The sequence below is a fragment of the Alosa sapidissima genome, chromosome 6, assembly GCF_018492685.1.
Source record: "Alosa sapidissima isolate fAloSap1 chromosome 6, fAloSap1.pri, whole genome shotgun sequence".
NCBI lineage: Eukaryota > Metazoa > Chordata > Actinopteri > Clupeiformes > Clupeidae > Alosa > Alosa sapidissima.
The window spans coordinates 18,937,664-18,962,402 of NC_055962.1; the positions used below are offsets into that span (position 1 = coordinate 18,937,664).

Genomic DNA, 24,739 nt, shown 5'->3' on the forward strand with positions numbered 1-24,739 from the left:
TCTCTCTGTATGTCTCTGTGTGTGCTATCTTTATAATAAATGACACTGTGCAGCTCCTCCGCCATGTCTTCTCTCCAAATCTTCTGCTCTTTCTTTGATATCTCATTTCTCTTGGATCTTGACTGTTGGAAAAGTGTCAAGATCAATGAGAGAGATGGTTCATTTTGTTTATAGAAATGACTAGATCTTTTCATGACTTTTAAATGTCTGAGTGTATAAACAATTCATCATAGCGTTGACCCAAAATGTCAACATTGTTCATTTTTACAGATAATGTCAATGTGCGTCTAATGTGTAAGTGCTTTGCTTCTTCGCTGTGGTCTGATTTGGCACCCACACAAATATGACCTTTCTTGACCTCAGACTATTTGGACAAGCCTATCTGGGTAGCAACCAATTGAATGAGTGGGATTCATGATTGGTTTCCTCCCTTTGAAAAGAGAAAGGGAGATACTATTACCAGGCAAATACATTAACAGGAGTATAAGTATATATACTGTTTTGATCCCGTGAGGGAAATTTGGTCTCTGCGTTTATCCCAATCTGTGAATTAGTGAAACACACTCAGCACACAGTGAGGTAAAGCACACACTAATCCCGGTGCAGTGAGCTGCCTGCAACAACAGCGGCGCTCGGGGAGCAGTGAGGGGTTAGGTGCCTTGCTCAAGGGCACTTCAGCCGTGCCTACTGGTCGGGGTTCGAACCGGCAACCCTCCGGTTACAAGTCCGAAGTGCTAACCAGTAGGCCACGGCTGCCCCCGTAAGTCAAGTCTTCATTACATCTGACAGTTTCCTAGGAGAGCTAAATTATGTTCAATTATTTTAAATTATGTATAAATTATGTCGTTGTGTATTTACACAATTGAATGATGTGTTAGTTAAATGGCATGTTGTCTTATTTGTCTCTGCGGTAACAGACAAGAATTCAGGCATAAAGCTCTGTGATCTTTTTCTGAGAGCTCCTATAAGATATGGTCAAAATTAAGAGATTGACAGCAAATTATTTTATGGAACCAGTACCCGTTTCATGGATGCACAGATACACAGAAAGCAATTTACCAATAGGGAAAGAAAAACACGTCGGATTCAGAACATTATTATTGATCTGCTTGATACTATCCTGGTTGTGGTATTATACTGGTGACCATCACTTAGAGTTACAAATGAATATTAAGTTGCATACTGTACATACTGTATGACCTATTTTAAAAGTTCTGTGTGAACAGAACATCTGAACATCAAACCTGGGTTGTCTGCCCGAGCTGAAAACACAAACATCTCAAAATGGTGTCAACATCAAAACACACAAATTCACGGCACCACCACCCACCAGTGTACTTCACCTTGAGGGGCCACCTTGCAGGAAATTGTCTGATGGAAAATGAAATTACTCATCCCCTCAGCCTACCCCCCACTTCTCCCACCCTCATAAGATATATGTACCTCAATACTGTGCGTGGACCAACACCAGGTTTGAATGTATAATTGAATTCGCTGAGGGGTAAAAGAAGAGGCTTTGACAGTCTGGCACTAAGTTCCGTGCCACTGCAAATGAGAGGTCCCTCAGACTAATGGGTGTTCAGCAGTATTAGTGTCTGATATTCTCCCGAATTGGGCGATTATCCTTATTACCTCCATCTATTCTTATATTTAACAATAACATTTCTGAAACACTTAATAAACATTTTCTCTTAAAGTCTTTCAGTCTAAATGTCTTTAAGTGTTTGAACCCATTATACAGATGTTAAAGTAGAAAGGATCATGGGAATCAGTAAATGATCCCATAATTTGATGAGGACATTAACAAGATGTATGTGACTTGCTATTCATTTTCAAGCTCAGTATTTAATTCAATTGGAAAGGAGTGGCAATCTAACTGTGACTGCTTCATAGACCATGAAATCAAAATGAAATGAAAGAGCTAAATATCCTGGGATTTCAGGATTGGACTGCCCAGACTGCCTTTTAGATTATCAATCTGCAATGATGCATACATGACAATTCCAGAATTATATGATACTCCTGAAGTCCGGAAAAGAAAATATTTATCTTAAATTGCGCTCAAGATAATACTGTACAGATAATCTTGTTTGCATGCCAACCCCCCCCCACCCCCCCCCCCCCCACCCCACACACACACACACACACAGACACACACACATCCCCGCCCATATCCCCCATGGGACAGAATCGTATTTCATAACAGAATAAAAATCATGGCAGTTTGTGTTCCAACCATTAAAATGGTTTTATTTTCACCATGCCATCTTACTCTCCAACCTAATTGTTGACAACAATAACAGTTCCATTCTCAGAAACCTACAGTATACTTTAGCTGAATACTTTTAACTCGAAAAAGAGTCCACTACCTGCTCCACATCTGTATCATTGACGAAAAGTCCTCTCGGTTCACTGTTACATATGAGGGGTGATGTTGAGGTCAGGACAGATTTCATGGAGGTCCAAGATGGACCCTTGGCCTTGTTCCAAGCACTGGAGTCAGGCTACTCTCGTGGCACAGACAGCCTGAAGAGTCCAGCCTGTGCACTGGCCCCCCACATAATTCCTTTAAAAGCTATTTTATGAGTACACACCACCACTTCAACAATGTTTTATTGCTGGTTGAGATGTTTACTGCTGACAGAAGACTGACAAATGGATGTGACTGAGGAACTTTAGTAGCCTAAACCATGGTTAAACATCTAGACCTGCTTCTGGTACTGAGTTGAATTTGAATCAAAGGAAGACTTCAGGTGTGTTGTATACTGTAAGTAATGACATCATCTGGTCATCATCAAGTAATGTGCTATAACGATTGTTTAGGCTTATAACAAGATGTAGTCATTCTGTTACTTCCCATAAGGGTCTACGCAAACCTCCCATGTGTGTTCATTTGCAATGTGTGCTAAATCTTTAACCATAACCATAACCAATAGTAATGCCCATTACACTTGGTATAAACAAACGTTGTCGCACTCACATGATATAAAACACTTCCATTTACTTTTCAGCACTTTTAGAATAACTGTCAATAAAAATAGAGTCCTTTTCACATTCAAAAGCCAAGTCCACAGGAAGTGCTCATGTTTTGCTAATATCAATGAGGATGACTCACTCATTGCAAGGAGGAGGAAGAGAGCTTCTATTGTGTACGACTAAAGAGAGGAAGGACATTGAGTGCATTGCAATCCAAAATATGCCATACTTATAAATATGAACATGGCAGTGCATAGCTCTGATTGTGGTTGCACAGATAGCCGAGATGCTGAGCTGCTGAAGTTAGTACTTGTCCGTGGCGTAAGAGCACAGTATGTGCTGCGTCTTTAGAGGCCGCTAGCTGAAGAACATGGCCATTATCAGCGCTGACGTGGGAAGGGCGGCCACAGAGGCATCAAAGTCAACTTGTGGAAATGGATAGACAGGAATGTCAAGGCAACCTCTCCATCTTAATTTGGGACTGATTCATCTGTAGCCGGTGGGGGCATCCTGACCTCTCCAGTAAAAGTGTGTTTAACTGACAAACTCCTCATTAACATGCCTCACTCTGAAATATCCCCTCTGGCTTTAATCTGCCACTCATAGATTACCTTTGAAGGGAAAAGTCAGAGTGATTTATATTACTGTTTTTGTTTTTGTTTTGTTTTTTATGTTAAGGACTTAAACTCACTTACAATATGTATTCTACTAACAATATGATCACTCCTTCCTGCAACCAGACAACTATTACTATGATGCTGCTGTGGGGAGCATTTCTATACAAAGTCTTTTGATAGAAGCTCTTTTGGATCAATACACACAACAGTAAAACCGACACGAACTGAACAGCACTTCTTTCAAATGACATGAATAACATCACATACTCATACTCAAAGGACTGTTAATGCCACAGTTTATAACAGTGTAAGAAAAGGGCTATATAGTTATTTTTCAGTCTTGTTATAGACTAATGAAGACAAGGCTTAGAGGAACCAATTAATTGATGGCTACTGGTTGGATACTATACTGGCTGAATATATAGATCTCAATTAATTATGAGAAAACACCGGCATTTGAATCACTGGGCAAGCATATTGCCTTCTGTACTTTCTGCTCAATCAATGGAAATGAAAACACAATATAAAACGCATTGTGTTTCGTTTGTTATTTCACAATACTTGACCACCAGCACCAGCAGAAGTGTAAGACTCCTGAGAAAAACAGATTCTGACTGGAACGGATCTTTTTCTTCAGTGTCGTCTGTTATCGCAGTCGACCTCCTTCGCTCTGTTTGGTAATTCTCAGGTGTGCTGGTGTGACCATTCCTCCTGAGCCATTGAGAGGCTGTGGCAGGAGGATAAGACACTTGGATGAAGAGTGAAGGAGAGGGGACCAGAGGAGGAGGAGGAGGGAGGGAGGGGACTGAGAGACACAACAACAGCCTCCAGACAAAGCCATCTCTCCCCCCGTAGAAGACTCCGGCCCGGGAGGCGTGTGTGCAGTGAGTGGGCTCCACCAGCACTGAGCCTCCATGATCCATCAGACATGCCCAGAGCTCTCGCCCATAATCCCCTTCTCTGGCACATTCGCGGCGTCAGGGAAGGGGGAGGAGGGGGAGTGGGAGTCCGCAGTCCCACGCATTTGAAAGGGTCACCTGCAGGGTAGCCTCAAACCCCTAACCATTCCCCACAACCGTCACACACACGTGCTTCTTCTCTTTGTCACACACACAAACACACATACATACACATACACACACAAACAAGCACACATGTGCTCAGACACTCACACGCACGCATATGCTCACTCTCTCTAACACACGCACACACACACACACACACATACACGCACACACACCTCCTGCCTTGGATAGTTGTGAGGAGTGGGCCGGGTGAGAGAGCTCCCCAGGTATACCTGTCAGATGTATATTTAGATGTGTGATGAATGTGGATCTTCAGTGGCGAAGCCACAGGGCAGAAGGTGCCTGCGTTTGCACCGGGAGCACCTCACGTGTTCCAGACTACAAATCCTGATGTCTGACTCTTTCCCCCCTCTCAGCATCTGCACCATCCTCCCGCCTCCCCACGAGAGCCCCTGAAAGGTTTTCGTGAGTCACTCAGCCAATTCCCTGAAGGCTACCGTTTATTTCTCCCCTCTTCAACAAAGGGAAGACCAAAACATAGCAAGCTCAGAAAACCTAAGCAATGATCTTTTTGTTTTTAATGATTTGTTCGGCAAGATGTGTATAACTTTGTCAATACTGGGGATTAAAGGTTTGTGATTGTTTTTTAACAAAATACACATAAACACATAATTGAGGGTTTCAAGCTCACTCTTTCAATGTGGATCAGAGTCGATACTCCCAGAGCATTGCTTCACTCTGCTTTTCTCACCATTGGTGTTAAGAGTGTTTTGTCTTTAAAAGCATAAGAGTGAAAAAAAGAAACACAAGGAAGCAATACATAACATTGACGGTGAAGATAAAGAAAGAAAAATAGCCATTTCTGAAGGGTGCAGGTGAAACCAGACTATTCCTCATGGCAGTCCTCGGTTTCACATAATATTTGTCAATGATATTCAGAGAGCAGTGATGATAAACGCTAAAACACTAAAAGAAAAAAAAAAAAATTTCACATCGGCAAATGGGTTCGCTCAGAGCTAGTATCTTTAGTTTGGACCGCAATGCTTTCCACTGTATCTGCCTGTACAATGGCCCCACTTTTGAGTATGAGGGACAGCTGAAAAGCAGAGATATGCCTTAAAACACATATGCTCTCTTTTAGATGAGACACACACACACACACACACACACACACATACACACACACACACACACACACACACACACACACACACACACACTTTTTTGTGACAGCTTTTGTGCTTTCTTTCTTAATCCATAAAGGGTTTTTTTTTTTTTCTTATTTGCACATTCAAATACAAATAGAAAAATCAAACACTCCAATACCAATTCAGTCATCCATCTGTGTGGTGATGGGAAGTGACAACACTTTGATTGATGAGCTTAAGAGACGATTCTTCCCGACACAGCTTTTACAAGTTATATATTTATATATTTGTTTTGTGGGCACCCTCTTTGTCTTCTTTGAGAGAGAATTGTAGACTAAATATAATTACAAGTTCCTTTTCAGCATATATTCCCATTCTCTGATGTGTGCAGATATTATTTGCAAGAGGGGTGTCTGAATTAAAAGAAAGTGCATCCTAATAAGATTTACAAGGATCAACATGGCTGCTGCTGCTCATCAAGTTCAAATAAAATTATTTCATTTTTTCAAATGAGGATGATATACAAAATAGATGTGCAGAGGCCGCTTGTTTAGTTACTTGCCTGACTCAGTTGTGTACTTATTTTGTTGTAAATTGAATTTGCATGAGTAATGATGGTATGGTCAGAGCCCCCAACACTAGTTCTGTCTCCTATTATAAAGCTAAAATAAGTCATTAAAATTGTAAGTAATTGGTGGTCAAAATAATTGGTCAATTATTGTCAGGCTGATCAGATCTGGTTGATCACAATATTGTGGGATCTGGCTACTGAGAACTCAGAAACAGAGACTGAAAGCAGTATGCTCCAGAGCATGTATGCTCCTGGGATCAATTTCTGAGGACTATATATAGGATATATTTGAATGTAATGTAGTTTTTTTGGTAGGCATACTACATGGCTAAAATGCAAAATTGGTATTTATTACATATACAATTAGGACCTGCTCAAGTCAAGCCTAAATTAGTATTGTATAATAGCCTATGTCCATTAATAATGCATGGATAGATATGGTTTACATTATGCAAGGATACCATACATAGACCCACTGCATTCCTACATTTGGTGACTAGGCAACTCACAATCCAAACACTTCACTCACAACAAACCCCGAAGATACATCATTGGCAGCCGATGCCATTAGACAGCCAATGTCATTAGATGCCTACTTCCAAGAGTCCAATGCTCACAAAGTCATTTGTGAGAGGCGTCTAAACAATGGGCTGTCATCGTCATACGTACGTCATCCCATGAATTCGCCAGACCGCCCTCAGGGGAAGTGTGCCCAGGGGAGTATTCATTTGTGTCCCTAATGTTCTGTGCCAAACAGGATTGAAGTTATTTCAGCCCTAACAAAATTGGATCCTACAGCTCATCAAAGACCGATTGCAGTCAGGCCCGCAGGTGTGGTCGGCGTGCCCATAAAGGCGTTGTTGAGTAAATGAATTGGAAACTCACGTTATGGGACAAAGGAGATAGACCAGAAACGAAATGCTTTTGTGAAACAAACGCTAGCTTCCCCATGTGATGAATAGCCGACATCCTCCCGCTGTGGTGGGTTTGTACTAGCCTGCTGGTTGAGAGCGACCAGCGTGACCTGCACTTGGGCCATGCGTTCCTGCTCAGGTGACAACTCGTCACATGAAATGAACTTCCCCCGAAGGCCCACAGACAGGGATGGATTACTGCAGGACCCCCAACCCCCCCCCTCCCACATATATAACAATTAGTGGGGGGCCCTTAATACATCTGGGCCCAGGGGCACGAAAGTTCATAATCCGCCCATGCCCACAGACTGACTGTCTGAGCACTGAATCAGAACCGAGAGGCTATTATCCACACTGTCAGTACGGCCTGTCTTTGTGCTTTCATCTCACGTTTCCCTGCTCCCGGCCATCTCCGATCATGATTTGGTAAGCTCTGACATCAGAGACAATGGCATCCGACAGAACTATCCGCTTAAAACCCTTTATTTTGTCCATGATCTCTGTACCAATGTGATGCCATACCTCACAGTCCAAGTGTCACCAAACTATATAGGCCTACGCCCTAGGAGACACATTTTCTTATCACAGGGTAGGTTCCAATGTTGTATGTGTGTATTAGTATTTCTCCAATGAAAAATAAGCCTGAAATCAAACTCAGGTTACTCATTTGCAACTTGATTTTCAGCTACTGTTGTCCATAAACCTCTCAGAAGTCTGTGTGTGTGTTCTACAGATGCCCGTAATTTCACCAGTAGACTGGTTATATTCCCAATGCTTAAGGACCAGCGATCATTACCTTTTATACTGCGTGTTCATTATTCACTCAAATATATAATGGTGACAAGGACTAATGTTTTTACTAATGTTTTTAGTTTTTAACTGACTGTTTTTTGGTGACTCGGGGTAACTTTCTGTGTTGTGAAAGGTTGGTGAATGAGCCACTGCATCTTAGGAGCTCATTTGTAAGCAATGTATTGTGCACATCACAATAGCACATCTCAGAAGGGATGAATGCTCTTTGTCTGGGCTGCTCACCATCAATTTTTCATGAAACATTTTAGGTCTATGACGCGTTTTCTTTTATAAAAGCAAAACTGTGAAGTTGCTGGGTTGATGACATTATGGTTTATCTTCCCTGCATTCTATATAAAAAAGTACATGTATCTGCGCTATACGCCTCTAACAAATAAATATTCCCAAAACACCTAATTGCTATTTTGATAGGCAATAGGTGTTTTCTTTATATTACTGAAAAGTCGTCCTCTATTGACGCCTGTCCGTCAACACCAGCGCTCCCTCTGGCGCTCAACTATTTTTGTTTGGAGGCATTTCATTACCTGGCGCATGACGTCATGAACAAACGTGGGAATATGCATTTGCACCCAACAGATGTGATTATTCAGCTGCATGGTATCTGCATGACATCAGAATTTTTAAACTTTTGTCGCCATTACTTGACCAATTAGACATGTCTCTACTTTTGATCTCAGATTGTCTTTGGTAGGAAGAGGGCATGAGAATTGTGTAGCATCTCTGAGATGTATGGTCAGCAAGTTCCAACCAAAGGAAATGTCTCCGCATACAAGAAGTTAAACATGCTCTGCTCACAATAAACCACAATCAGGCACCAAACATATTCATGTACTGTGGGAGTAGATTGTAATTGCAGCATCCTATAACTTTTCTCAGAATAATAAAATGATTAACATGTAGGCTAACTGCATGACAATAATTATGCTCAATTAAGTTTTGAACGTGGAGAATGGATTCACAGTGTAAGTATTAATCGCCGCGTCGCAATGTCGCAAAACTGGCAACTGTTCTGAAGCATCCGCCTCTCCCTATTCGAATCCGTCGTGCGCCCACGAGTGGCGCAACATTGGAGCAGCCAATCTGCCTTCATGTGTCATGCAAACTTTGAACCTCAAATTTACAAGCCCCTGAGAAGATTCAGAGGCATTTAGGCGTGCTGATTAACGATGGTCCGAACCTCAACGAGAAATCATGGAACAGGTTACAACGCTACTTTGTAATGAGTGCGCAAGAATGCTTTTCGGACTTTGTGATCTCAACAAATTCCGTTTATGAAAAAAAAAACATGCCTGCGACCGGGAAATCACGAATAACAAGAAGAGGCACTTATTCAACTAAACCGTAATTCTCGCGGAGAACAGAGACGCAATGTTTCTTAATTTGGCTGCAAACGGGAAACTTGCACATCAGCCATAAAAACGACGAGGGCAGGTTGAACTCCCGGGTTGGTAAAGGCATATCTTTTTCGGTCACCAGCGAACATTATCAGTGTAAGTATGGGTTTGAAGATACCAGTATTTACATGCGTTTGTGGTATTTCAGTTGTTGATGTGATTTGTTTCTTATGGATATTTGTTCGAGTCACCAGGAATATTAGCATACATACTGATAGAGGTGTTTTCTTCGTTATTTTGAGGGTAATGTGAGTCTAAAATCGATACTCCAGACTGATCTCAGAGATTAGATATATGCGTAGGCGAAGCATAGCCCACAAGGCGCGGAAAGATTTATCCATGTCTCTCGCTGGAGACAGTCCAGTGATAAATTAGCAATGGCAACGAAAGTCAACATAAAAAGGAGACGGGAGAATGTCAGGTGAAGAATATACTATCATTATTAGCTAATCATCCCCACAGCTTGAGAAAACACATGGAGATTAAACAGACGCTCAAAACATTCGGATGTTTAGGAGAAAGGAGGTAAGGGGGTAGTTTCGATCTTTACGCACAAAAAGGTCCGAGTCGGGCAGTGCGCTAGAATGTATCTAGAAATTTGGCATTTATGTAATCGACATTCTTATCGCTCTATATTTTATTTAAAGTAAATCTGTTTAGGGACACTGGTGTTTTCTAGCCTACCTGGTCGCCCCGGGAGTCGGGGGTCATTTTAAGGCGATAGACCGCTTTGGAACCTGTGCGAAGAGGTCAGAGAACAGACTGTTGTTGTAATCAGGTCGTGACCAGTGGACTATGTAACTTTCTTTGTTATTATCTGTGACCATTATGCACAGCCGTTCCCTGTCAGTATGCTTCATTCCCACTCACAGTGGAAATGTATTATTTTCATATATCATTTTGTGGGAGGATTCACAACTGAAACATGTAACATTGGGAAATTAGGGAGTAATGAGAAGAAAGCTATTAGGTGCATTGTGATGGAGTGGTTGTGGGAGCCACGATCACTCACTCTTTATCAAAGAGCTCTCAAAGATTCAGAATCAAAGAAGCACCAGGCTGCCCTGCTCTTGGGCACGGCGCAGTGTGCTCGCAGACATCTCTCAGATCTCCCACCTTTCGCCCAAACGAGATATGCGGAGCACAATTAAGGTCTGGTCACATGAGAGAACAATGTTGTCAAGTAGGAGAGACTGTAATTCAATACAAAACTACTTAGGTTGATGCCTATGGTTGGCAAAGTCATGTTGCATGTTGGTTCCTTTGAATGAGGTAATAACTGTTAAAAACTATTCTGTTGTAGGATAATGTAGGCAAGGTTATGAGTATCTGTCTATAGACCAGGCCAGCCTACTGAATGGCACTTTGCAGCACAATTTACAAGGTGGCTTAATCAGTGAGCAATGAAATCAAGATTTTCATTGCCTGATTTGGCAGAGAGGTTGAACAATGTCAGTTAGAATAAGGAATCAATCAAGAGTGGCATCATTAAATTTGTACTGAGAGTTTTCCAGTTGACTATTGACACATAAAACTGTTTTTTTAAAAAGTAGGCTGCTGTCAGGCTGATATTGGTGAGGAAGAGTCAAGAGACCTTTGTCTTTGTGAGCAAATCAGTGAATATACACAACATAAAATATGTAAGAGGAGAGGAACAGGGGTGTGATACGTTGCCAGCTTCCAAAGAAGAGGGTTGCTTTGGTGTGATTAGCATTAACCAGTCAATCTAAAACATCAAATTTCTCCACTTGGTCTATGTATTTAGTATGTTTATGACGTTTTTGCTACACTTTTTTCTCAGCCACCATTTGTATAAATATTGTATGTGTTGTCTGCTGTAAACAGACAAAAACACATACCACAGAAACCAACAAGAGACCTAGAAATATTTATGGATGCAAGATTGTGCTCTTTTAGACACAACTGTTTAGAGCTGTTTTCACTGAATGTGAAATTTTACTGGAGCGAGAGAGAAGGACTGACAGCATTCAGTCACTAAGGCATGCTCTCCACTGATAACCAACCCCTGACAATAAACAGAACTGGAATTCACCAGTAAACATAACACCCTGAATAGTAAAATGGAATGGAAGATAAGGAGCATTGGTTTTCTGCTTCAGCATCATAAGTAGCTGACCTTGGTGCTTAAATGCGTCTGACCAACAGAGTGTGTTTTTTTGTTTTTTTTTACCCGCTCTCTTCCCTTTTCAGGGTCGGGAGTCACGGATTGATTGGCAACCGACTGACGCAGAGAAATTGTCTATGCTTACACTCGTTTAATGGGGTTATTCTACCGTGCTGCTAGACGCCCTGTGCTGACTTAAAGAGGAGGGGAAGGCTTTGCCCTTTTCCTTGCCAAAGTGACCAGCCCCACTACCTTGTCTTCATTATATTTGGCATCACAAACCAGAAGCCCTAAACTGACAAACACTTTACAGACAAATAGATTCAGTCATTCCTGTCTCTTTTGTTTCCATGTTCTTTATTTCTCTCATTCTACTTGGTTGTTCTTCTCATCAACACAGATGTGATGTCCACAATGAAATGATCTAACCCCTGCTCTATAGACAGTGGTACTCTTATGGCAAATGTTAGATATTTCCACACAAACCCATTTAGATTTTAGTAGCCATTTCCTGACAAAGCCTCTTTAGCCGTGTTTTACTTTTTAAGCAGCATACAGCCTTGAAAGACAGACAATTATTAATATTGAGCTAGATCTTTGTCTATCCAAAGAGGGATTAATTTGAAATGAACTATATTCACAAACTAGCTGAGTCCTCCTGGGGTAGGAACGATTTCTATTTCTTCTCTTGTCTCCCTGCAATAAGCTCAGCTGAGAAAATAAGTAACCACTAACAGATTTGCACAAAATATTTAAAAATTTGAGACAAAAATCATTGGAAATGAAAATGAATAGAGAGCAAGACCGATGGGGAAGTAAGAGAGAGAGAGAATGAGAGAGGGGGGGGTGAAAGGGAGGGTGTGTGTTTGGGAGTGTTAATCAGTTTGTGCTACATGTTTTTGTGAGACAGCAAGGATTGAGCAAAGCACATAGGGGCCTCAAGTTGAGAGAGACTCTGTGTGTGTGCGTGTGAGAGAGAGTAAAAGAGAGAGAGAGAGAGAGAGAGAGAGAGAGAGAGAGAGAGAGAGAGAGAGAGAGGAAGGGGAGGAGGTAGAGACTAAGCTGCTTAGATCTCATTAAAGTCATCACTTGGTTTGAGTGGCCAAGACTCCGTGGCCTTCTGCAACCACACAGTCTAACCTCAGAAAATGTATTAGTGCACGTCAGGCTCCAGTCCAGTGAGCTGTTATACTGCTCTCTACTCCTCACTGTGTGGCCAGTAACTGGCTTGACCTGATCAGTAGGCAAGATGCCACAGAGAAGAAAGGGGTCAGGATGGATAAAAAAGGGGGTGAGATGTGTGAAAAAGATTCTGATTGATTTGATGTGGCCCTCGCTTTACCTTGATATGCGTGTCAGGGATCTAGACACCATATTGCAGTGCGTCGATGATGCTGTCTTTAGTGCCCTGCCTTGAGTAGTGTTCTCCAGGGAGCCGAAGCACCTCATCAAGCATTCAACAGCCCTCATCACAGACTGGGGATGCGAATGCTGCAGCTTTGGCCTTGACAGAAGCCCAGTGCTCCCCATATAGTCCTGAACAACCAATTTTGTTTTAGGTATCCTGAGGATTTGGAGGCAACTCTTTCATTATCATAAGCTATAATATATTCTGCTTTTTTGTATGAGAGAGTGCATCGAAAGTGCCTTTGCAGTCTTACACATTTTGCTTTGTCAATATTTGCCCGTTGGGTGCTAAACAATAGCTAGGCCTAGCTTTGAAACAATAGATATGTGTACACATAACAATCAAGCATGATGATATATAGAGTACTATATAGATGTAGGTGTAGCAAAGAGTGTCCAGACAGCATTGCGCACACTTCAGTAGCTCCTGTCTCTCTTAAAAGGACTTTTTTATTTTATTCATAAGATGTGGGGGGAGACCAGTACAGGTAAAGCGAGAGAAGAATTGAGGGAGAGAGAGAGAGAGAGAGAGAGAGAGAGAGAGAATGATGAATCACCTGTAGTTGCTAAATACAGGTTGGAACCACCCAGGAATAAATATCTCATGAGAGAGAGAGAGTGTGTGTGTGTGTGTGTGAGAGAGAGAGAGAGAAAGAGAGTGAGAGAGAGAGAACGAGTGAGTGATAATGGACGTATGTAGTTAGGCCGGTGGGCTACCTGAATCATGTATGGGGCTGGAGGTCACCGCTCTCCTCCTCCATCTTATCTCCAGCCTCCTGTCATCGTAGGTCAGGTCCACTATTTCATTAAGGGCCCGGGGGAGGTGTGTCGGCCGCGTGGCCTCAAGCGCAATCGCGGCGCTTCCCAGCAACGGCACCCGGAGAATGGAACAGGCAGTGTGATCTAGGCGTGACTGACAGTAAATAATCCCCACACACATCCAACAGAAATGTCTATCTCTTTCCCCTGACCTGTTTTCATGCATCATAGATGTTTGTGCTTAGGTCAAGGGCTTATTCCCCACTTAGCGATGCTGAGGTTTCACCCTTTCCCTCACCTAATCATCCTTCTGATCATCACCGCACCTTGTGATCATAGAGGTTTTTTTTTTGCACTGACCTGATATCCATGTGTATAATGCTGGGCTATCCACAGTCAGATCAGGGGCATTCAGAGTAATCTGCTTTTTTTTTATCTGATTGCACTGCTATTTTAATCACAGATTAATGAGGGCTAGGTTGGAAGGTGCCCACCGCACACTGTGCCGCGCCGTTGCCTCGTGAGCCTTCATTCTGACGAGTCATGCAAATCAAGCGAGTGGCACGACAGGATTTAGCAGAGAAAACTATAAATGGATCTGGTTAGGCGCCACTCACAGATATCATCCATTTTACCAACTCGCTTCAGAATATCATTGTCTGTTAAGTCAAGTGATATGGACTATGTGAACACTGGCATTGGGAACCTCGCTCCGCACAAGAGAGCCTAATTGCAGTAATATGTCTGTGCCACATTTGCTGCAGTCCCCTCTTCACTTTAAAAAAAAAAGTAGCTGAAATGAAAGTAATCGGTTTCCTTACATACTTTCCTTCACTTGTGATGTTCACAAGGCCAGGCAGTTCTACTGGAAGGGGAGAGGTGTGTTGTGGCGTTTCATTAAGATGTCTGCTCTGGTGGTGAGGAGGCTTCGGCAGCCAGGCCCATCTGTATGGTTATCTGTGCATTTCACGGAGCGCTGGATTGAAGTTAATTGAAATCTGTCGGATAGCGACGGGGGCCGCCTGCGCTTTGTCAGGTGGCGCTCAGCCGGGTGAGGCTGTTGTTCTCAGTGTAAACTGTCACAGAGATTTTTTCTCTGAGTCACTGCCGGTGGCACTGAGCGCTCGTGCCACACACATAGACACGCCTCGCTCGCTGCCAAACTGGCAGCGTGGCAGGGTTTTGTTTTTTTCCCTGCACGTGTGATCTGGCTGGCCCACCGTGCGAGTGACCGTGCAATGCCATGCGTGGTAAGCCTTGGCCAGCTTCGGTTCCTATCTGCCTGTCTTTTTTCCCCCTGGCTAGCCTCTGAGTGAGAACTTCTCCCCCAGTGCTCTGTCGGTTTAGTAATGTCTCTTGTGTCCTCTTGTCTCTCCACCCCACCCCTTCTTCTCCTCCTGCAGTGTCCGACCCGCTGAGCAGCATTAGCGTTTGTCTCGTCAACCTCAGCCAAGGTCACCTCCCAGCCTCCCCTGCCTCCTCGTCACTCTGAAGGGCTGTCCCTGTCCACCACCCGGGCCCCCCCTGCCACCTCTCCGACTCCCCAGGCATGGAGAGCCTCAGTGAGCTGCAGAATCCCCTGCTGGATAAGAACACCAAGCACGTGGTCAAGGCCGACTACGGCTACAGAGGCGACTTCTCCAGCAACCAGTACCAGGAAAACATTATCAACTATTTTGTGACAGGTGGAGGAGGAGGAGGAGGAGGTGGAGGTAGCGGCGGAGGAGGTGAAGGCGGTGGGGGCAGTGGGGGTGGGGGCGGCAACGGAAAGGCCAAACCCCACCAGCTGCTGGATGCCACATCCCTCCACCTGGCCGTGGAGGCCTTCTACCGGCCCAACTTCATCCTCTACAAGGACGACGCTGTGACTGTGAAGGCCAAGGATTATAAGAGCGAGTGCTGCGAGACCACCTTCACCGAGAAGAAGGACAAGGAGGCGGCGGCGGTCACCAGCCCGGCATCGGCCGAGACCCCCGGCAGCACTGAAGACGCCCAGGTCAAGCTTCTGCACGACGACAGCGATATCAAGATCCAGACGGTCTCCTACGAGGTGGAGGAGGAGGAGTATGTGGAGTATGAGGTAAGAGAGGAGCTTCAGGTGTCTGTGGTGTGGTGGTGGTGTGTCTGTGTGTGTCTGTGTGTGTGTGTGTGTGTGTGTGTGTGTGTGTGTGTGTTGTGTGTGTGTTGTGTGTCTTGTGTTTGTGTGTGTGTGTGCGGAAAACATGCTTGTTGTTTTCACAGCACACAAGAGGGCAGAGAGGAAAGAGAGAGTGAGAGAGAGCTTATGAAATCATCTGTCAGCGATGCAGAGCAGTGCATGAAAAGTCTGACAGGTGCCCTTAAAGACTGCCGCCTCGATTCCCAGGTGAAGCTCCAAGGCGTGGCTCTCAGCATTATAGAGTACCACTTTGTGAAGATGTTGACATTTCCTCTCTATTTCTCTTCACTATATTTCAATGAGCCAGAATTTTGTTTTTACAAAAATCACTCCAACACTCTCAGCCACAAATGTGAGATTTAAAAAGATTAGTTCTTAACGTACCGTTATGAAACATTCATTTACTGTAGAACTAAGACTGACTCTTAAGGCAGTTTTGACATGTTTGATATTTAGGCTGATTTTCCAAACTGCAGAGGAGAGAGATGTTCTCGTCAACACATTTACTATTCCAAGATCAAGAACAAAATGTCTGCGTAAACAGATGCTGAACAACAAAATGGTCTCTGAACTGTGAAATTCAAATCTTAGTCAGTCAGCAAGACAGTTTCATCGATTCAAATATGTTGCATTTTAATCCAGAGAGACACATTTCTAATCTGCCTTAGATGTTGCAAAAAAAACTATGCCAATATAGATCATAACAGCCATTCTACAGTCAACAAGTGCCTGAAACAAACAAATTACTTGGCAGCAATACTTTCAAAGCACCTGGTCAAAGAACAAATCAAACTAACCATTTAGCCAGTCATTTTCCAAAGTACAATATGTTTTCATTAGCATCTGGTCCAGAACCTGCAGTCTTTCATTCAATCCATTCTGAAATGGTCAGTTCGGGTGTAGATCGTTATCAACATTGTTAATTAGGCATAGCTAAATTGATTAAAACAGACAGAAATGGAAATAACAATTATGAGCAGCTGATCGTTAAGGAGCAAAGTGCTTTGAATATAAGGGCCATAAAGCAACTGGAGTTTATCAAGCTCGTTATTGTGACTAAAGCAAAAGCCAGTACCCACACTTTCACAGCTCTGTTAGAAACTGCAGTGTCATAAGACTCACTAAGGTTTTCAATAAAAGCAGTGTTACATATTTAAAAAGCACTTGTTACATTTATGTGATTGTATTCTGGCACTGTATTTTCAGAGAGACCCAACATCTGAGTGTGTATTTAGTAGTATACATTTTTAAGAAGAAGGTTCAACTTGATCAGAGGAGGGTATGATGTTGACAAAAGTAAGATACCTGTGACCTCACCTGAGCGGTAGCATGCGTTTATAAAAGTGCACTGAAGTCTTTAAGGGCAGAAAGTAAAAAAAAATCACAGTCACTGGGACCCTAAAAACAATGTTGTCAAAGTAAAAAATATGGAATCGATTTTTTCATGTTTTTTTACGTGGATGGCTTTTGGCCTCCACAAGACTGCAAGGTACTTGGTTTCAGATGGAGTTTGGAACCACTGCATGAAGAAAATGTAAGATGTTTTATTTATTCTGCTCTGCAGGTAGAATATTTTGTAAGGTTACAGATACACTCTTAAAAAGAATATGTTGGAAACAACACAAACTGTTGTGCAGAGAACAACGCAAGTGTGTGCAAGTGTTTTCAACACATTCATTTTAAGAGTATATAGACCTACCATATTGCTTCAAATCTTTACAAGAGTGGAGGGATACCTTTAATCGAAAACATGGAGAAATAGAATGATTACAGGACAAAAAACAATGTATTGTGCTAAAATGGTGATAAAGTTCATGGGCTTACTATGCAGTGAGTAACTTTTATATACAGTATAGGAATATATAGTAAAATACTTATATAGCATATAGTCTATAGAAATGTATTCAGAGTTATTAATGTAGTAGTATGGAAGACAAGTGGTACCAACGACAGTGCTCAGGGTCATGGTGTCTCGCCACAGCTACTAAACAGGCTCTAAATGTAACATGCCCTGTTAATCACAGCAGTATTGTCGTAAGGTCGAATTCCTAGTTGTGTGTGTCTGTGTAAACTCTACACAATGAAGCAGATGGGGGAAAAATACTGTGTACCAGACTCCCTTTAAACAGCTCCCCTCTTTTGCCTGACAGTTCATTGGTGGTTAAACATACTATTACTTGTTTTCTGTGTGTAAAGTGCTGTAGTGGCTAGGCCTATGGTATGAGCACTGAAGAGGTTGCTGCTCTTCTACTTGAAGTACAATGCAATTTATTTGTCAGTGTTGGGAAGAAAGAACTAGTTCCGGTAAATAGTGTTAACATCTACTGGAATGTTACTGTTCACATTATAATCCAATTTTGTTTTGCAGTTGCACCACTTTTCTTTACTGCAACTTAAAGATGCTCTAAGCAATGTTGGGTAACATCACTTCTGTTGACGTTCAAACAAAACAGAGAGGTAGCTCGCCCCTCGCTCCCCCTCCCTCCCATGCAACTGAAACTCTCCTGAACCTGCATATCGTCAGTGAATGGATGGAAAAGTTTGTTATGTTTCATGGTCCAGGCTGCACCAGGCTTTGTTACTGTTTTTGGAGCCTGGGCTGTCTACAGAGACCACATTTTTTTACAGTGTATTCAGGAGAAAGGCAGCTAACGGATTGTGAGAAGATGTTTGCTGTATTTTTTAGCTTAGAACAGTGTTTCTCAAAGTGTGGTCCGGGGAGCACTGTTGGTCTGCAAACTATCCAAAGTGGTCCGTGAGCAGACGTGGTAAAATATAATATATATGAGTTGTTTGCAATATTGTATGTAAATCCAAACAATTCTGCAACACTGCCTATGTAAGCTATGTCAGTTTAAATCATATGAATCCTCTGACACAATAAGCAAGGGTCAAAGACAATAAGCAAGGTGGTTCAGTGAGTAGGCCTATCGTGTAATGTACTGTTGAAGCTAGGTGGTCCGTGAGGTTTTTTTATTGGTTAAGTGGTCCTTGGTCTGAAAAAGTTTGAGAAACACTGGCTCAGAAGCTGCGTAACATCGCTTAGAGCACCAATATTGTGATCTAATAGTGTGCCACTGCCATGTCAGTATGGCCTCAACCAGGCTTTCACACACATGCACAGCATCATGAATGTAAGGGTCGTACCACTGGGCCTTCACACCCACTTTAGATCTACCAGTTACCTTGAGCGATGGAGTTCTGTTTAACAGCAACTCTATATATTGATAAAGTGTTTGTGCCTTTGTGTGTGTGTGTGTGTGTGTGTGTGTGTGTGTGTGTGTGTGTGTGTGTCTCATGTGTGTAGCGCTTTTGGTCTGGCCTCTGTTCTGCTTCCTCTTTGCTGACGCCCGTGCTTATGCCACACGGCTCTGCTTTTGTCAGCTTGATTCTACAGTAGCTCTGAGAGGCAGCCACTTCCAGCCTCATCTAATGGGACTGACTGACAAGTGGCCTTTGTGTTTTTCTTTTTGGAGATACACGATGTAAAAAAAATGTGTTTTATCTCTGTAAACCCTAATTTGGAACTCTTGTCTTCTCTCCTCACATCCTCTACTTTTCTGAGGGGAGGGGGAGAGGGGGAAGGAGGAAGGGAGGAAGGGGTAGTGATGGAAAAAAAGAAAATTATCCTGAAGGGAGGAGAAAAGAGCTAGATCATTTTTGGCAGATGGAGTATAGTACTCTGTTAGAGAGCTGAGGGGAAATAGTGTATAGTGGAGTTTATTAGTGTAATCCAAATTATGGCATTTCAGAGTCCCTTCGCTGTTCAATAGCTGTCATTGTCGGACTCCTCTTTGATTCCATTTCCCATTTGATTAATAACAGGACGGTGATAAGACGAGATAATGGCTTCCATCAGTCTGGCAAATATGGTATTCATTTCTTTGACATAAAGTAGTAAGGCTTCAATGAGGTTGGATTTGCATTTGAATGTTATTCTTGTCAGGGTATGCATGTTAGTACTAAAATTACTAGTAATTTGTCCCTTTTTCAAATGTCACGTTGACTTTACGCAAAGAAATGCCATGTGACCAGTTGTAGATGCAGCGTTCTCTTTGGGGGAAGCCATCACCAACATTACAGACTAGGATCGAAACTGGGCTGCAAATAATGACTATTTTAATAATTAATTCATCTTTCTTCTTTATTCATTGATTCGTTGGTTAGTTTCGAAAATGCACTAATCATTCTCTATTATAAAATTGATGTTATAAAGAAATCAGAAGACTGATGGAGGAACAGGTTACAGCGAAGTAACGGACTCTAGGTACTCCATAAAAATAGAAAGAATCTTGTTTATTTTTTTCCATTGAAATAGTAGTATGCAACAACATGTTTATTGGCGTAACTAATTAATTGACAATTGCATTTGAAGGTAGATATTTTTTAAGTTGATTTAAGTGGATTGTTTAGTATATTAATTTGATAATTGTAGTCGATTAAATCATTTGGTTGTTGCAACCCTAGATCAAAATCTCGAAAGATTTTAAGTTCCCTTTGATCTCTCAGATGAAAGTATTTTGTGTGGTTCTATTTCACTTTCAGAATTCACCAAATAATTATGGGGCGTGTTTCAACCGATACAGGGGGGAATGCCTCTGCACTCAATTGGATAGACCTAACCAATCAGAGCAACAAAATAGCTTACCGTGAGGTGTAGGAATAAAACACACAAACCATCCTTCTTCTCCACAAATGCCTTAAGATTGTTTTCTGTAAAAGTTAGTGCCGTCAATAACTCCTAGCCTACAACACTCATTAGCAAAATCTAAGAGATACGTAGTAGGGTAGGCTATTAGGAAAAAACTGGTAGCCTATATCCCCTCTGTTTTTAAAAATAATTCTGTTGAACACTACATGCTACAAACATGTTAAACAGCTGGGAAAGGCTGTCGCAAATCCCTCAAACAGGTGGTCAATCAGATATTTCAAACAAACGAAGGAACATGTCGAAATGCAACAGTGCTGTTTTCGCATGATGAAAGTGAAACCACACGTTTTCCCACATCTCAACTTTGTCCAAAGTTTTCAGAAATAATCGATTTCAGTGATAAAACCTCATATGCATTTTCCATATGGGGTCTTAAAAGCCATGTATCCTTCTAGACACAGCGTTTTTGTTTCAAACATAAGCCTAATCTAAGCGTGCTCAGATGACGTGATAGACCGGGCGCTGTTGCTCACCTGTCGTAAAGCCTGATTTGATTGGTCCGCCCGATCTAGGGCGAGCATACTTGCTCCACAATTGAGCAATGCCAGACCGAACTTCCCGACCTCAAATGTTGTGGGCGGAACTAAGTTCGGAATGGCACCCAGGCTACCCTTATGTGGTTCCATGAAAGCTTTCATAATGATAGCTGTGCCTTGTTTATGTTTATGTCTATGTTTTGTCAATAGTCCTTTTATTGCTCATAACAAGTCATTAAGAGTTGCAAGCCCCCTGTGCGTACAGGTACTCTAAGTAAAGTGAAATGTTCACATAATAACTAATACAATGCTATAAAGCAATGCTTTGTGACACTTCAAGCTTTAAAGGCTTATACGGTAACATCATAATGCTTTATGAACACAGTCATGAGTATGTATAGTTATATATACTCATGTCAATAATTATGAGGCTTTATAAATGTTGTATAACCCTTTATGAATGTGTTTATGTAGTGTTGTACGAAAACTTGGTCCATAGAAAGTTTTACTGTGTACATTACGTGTAAGGAGCTATAAATGCACCTGAATAGTAAACGCTTGCACTCAGCTGGGAAATCTAGTCTTTTCTTCTTCATATTCCCTAGTACTGTACACTCTGTCTTTCCAAAGGGCAGTTTTACATGTTGGCCAGGATGATATACCTCTAAAAGTCTCATAGGAATGTTTCTCCATTCTCTACAAAAATGGATAAGAAGCCAATAACGTTGTGTCAGAATTCATACAGTATTGTGGATCATTCGGATGTGGCATCCAGGGGACAGATCCATTGTTATAGCAGAGGAGTTTTCAGAGCAGGGGGACATTCTACGCTCCGTAGAGAGGAACTAAGGAAATGTATTACATTTTTCCTGGTTGTTGGCCCCCCACTCAGTATTGAACCATGCTAAAAGCCCTGCATCCTGTTGGTAAGCTGAGAATGTTTGGATTGCTGATGGCTTGGTGAAAGAGTGTTTCCCTTTGGCATTCTACTGCTAACCATTTCTCCCACTGCAGATGTTGTAATGCAGAAATTTGGGAGTAATGATTTGTGATGACAGTCATTGAATTGAAATCTAAGCTGATTAATTGCCTTTAGAAGAGTAATGCAGAATTCAAGTAGGCCTATCGTAAATATGCCATAAATCAGTATAAATACAAATAAGCAAATGAACACTCGCTATGCATTGCTTAACCTAATCATAGGGGCTTGCACACACACAATACACACACACACATACACACACACACACACACACACACGCACACACACACACACACACATACACACACACACACACACAACAAGTGAAAAGAAACAAAAAAAAAGAAAAAAGTTTGCTAACCCTCTGATCTGCAGCAGGCGAAGCTTTAAAGTACCTACAGTTCCCTCTTTACCGGATGCCGGTCTTTTGATAAAATGCTGCTGCAGCCGCGCATGAGAAATGTCTGCGGCAGTCGCTTACACTGGATTTAGCTAAAGCCTTCTAAAAGACAGACGGAGGAGCCAGCAATCAATGCAGAGACAGACACTGGACCAGGTGCGCCCAAGATGAAATCCTGCCAAGAATACTGTTTTGAAAAATGGTGTATCTTTCTTCTTTTTTGGTTTTCTTTTGAAATCTTGGCTAAGTTGCTGCCAGAGCCAAGTGTGTGTGCGCTTGCCCAAGGCCTTTCAGTCTTTGTTACTGTCTTGCTTGCTGGCCTGTGTGTCTGTCAGTCTGAAAGTCAGTTCCTTTTTGTCTGACTATCTGTCTTCCGCTCCACAAGTCTTTCTGTCCGTCCGATTCGGCCCTAATGCCAGTGAATGTCTCCCCGTCTCTCTCTCTCTCTCTCTCCTCCTATCTGTCTCTGTGTGCCTTGAAATGTTTCCAGCAGTCGGCATCATTTTTAACTCTAACCACGGATTCTGTCAGGCCCCCGGGGAGCGGCGCCACCTCTGACAGCCTTGTCTTCCCAGCCCCTCTGGCTACTCGTACTCCGACTGAATCACCCGACACAAAGACACTCCACCACCAGCACCACCACAGAAAAGCTCCTTTTCCTAGTCTTACTCCTCCTCCCTCTCTTCCTGAGTTTTCTCTGAGTCCGCGCCAATTGCTCGGAGCGTTCATTAGCTACACGTGTAGCATTACCAAGCATGACATTCCCGACGCTGACTCGGAATGACTAATGCTTGCTCTTTTTTTATTTCTTATTTTTTTTCCGCCGGGCGTGTCGGACCACGCTTCTTAATGAAAACCCCTGCTGCCGGGTAATCAATTACTCTCTAAATTATTTAGACCTGTGAAGCCCTGTGTAAGACCAGTGGAGCTGATCTCATTAAGGCCTCCAGCGTGGGCCCAGGGGATCACTCTGTCCCTGGTGACCAGGCTGGCTGTATTCTGACTGGTGAGCCACTAAAGGCAGATTAAGTCTCATCACATTTTCTTACAGACAAAGGGATGCAGAAGTTACAGTAAGTTTCAGTAACGATGGTGATAGTATGCTTAAAACAATGGTTTACATTATTAATGATCATTATATTGTGGCGCGCCATAACACAATATTTCACAACTGACCTTGTGACATGCAATTTATGTCTTCCAGATTAAATATGCCCTGAACACCTTGGCATATTGGGCCTTACTGTATTACTTGTAGCAACATAAGCTTTTGTGGGCCTTCACAGAACCAAACATTTTCCAGGACGATTTTGAACAGTGCATGACGAAGGTCTGCACACATCACACACCTCTCATCCTAGCCAGCGTGGTGTCATCTGTGATGAAACTTTGCTGGAGCTTGACTTCATTTTCTGTTGAGCGTACTGACAGATGTACTTTAGTTGAACTTCCAGGTTTCTAATCTCTTCATATTTACTTTTTTAATCCCCTGTGTGTGTGTGTGTGTGTGTGTGTGTGTGTGTCTTGTTGTTGAAACATGTTGACTGATAAACCTCATTTCCTATTACCAGTCCATCTGTGTTTTGCCCTTGACCTTTGAAGTTGAGTGGAAACAACCCCCTGATCATCAGTGGCCATGATATTTTTCAGACTTGTACCCACCCTCTACCTGATGGAGTACCCCTGCATGGTCCTTGAGCACAGGTCATGTCACGCTGCTCCAAAGACATTTGGTTGTGTGTGTGTGTGTGTGTGTGTGTGTGTGTGGAGAGAGAGAGAGAGAGAGAGAGAGAGAGAGAGAGAGAGAGTATGTGTGTGTATTTTGAAGGGCTGTTGTGTAAATCACAGCGCTTTATTAACAGCTCAACAAGCCTGCAGCTTTTATATGGGACTGGCTTGCGTCGGCACGTTAATCAAAGCAGCGGGTGAGTTATAACCCACCTGCTGCCTGTCTTGTGAAGAGCTCCACGCACCTGATATGGAATACCTTAGAACACTTGGCTCTGTGAGATGGAGAGAAAGAATAGAACAGAGAGCCAGAGAGAGGAGAGAGAGAGAGAGGTATGGAAAGAGGAGGAAGCAGAGGAATCAGATGAAGAGAGGAGAGGGGACAGAGATCTTTTTTGCCGGCCCTCTAGAAACATGACCACTCAGAAATGCATGAGCGCGAGTTCACGCGGTTCGCTCCACACAGCTGGGCCTGTGACGGGCGTGACCGCTCTTGTGACGCCCGTGTCACGGCCACTTGCCCCCGTTTCTGTCC

The 24,739-nt window shown here is 42.7% G+C and overlaps 1 protein-coding gene across 2 annotated transcripts in view; it reads left to right on the forward strand.

The window, feature by feature from the left end:
• Positions 1-9,119: 9,119 nt before the first annotated feature.
• The window catches only part of LOC121712299 (synapse differentiation-inducing gene protein 1-like), a 29,861-nt gene continuing 14,241 nt past the window's right edge, over positions 9,120-24,739 (forward strand). The window contains exons 1-2 of one of the 2 annotated variants that reach the window (XM_042096441.1): positions 9,120-9,554; positions 15,153-15,829. In XM_042096441.1, the coding sequence (XP_041952375.1) occupies positions 15,299-15,829 (531 nt within the window). In that variant the 5' untranslated portion in view covers positions 9,120-9,554; positions 15,153-15,298. Of the gene's footprint in view, positions 9,555-9,874; positions 9,984-15,152; positions 15,830-24,739 lie in introns of those variants that run through there. The other variant, XM_042096442.1, reaches the window with a different exon arrangement.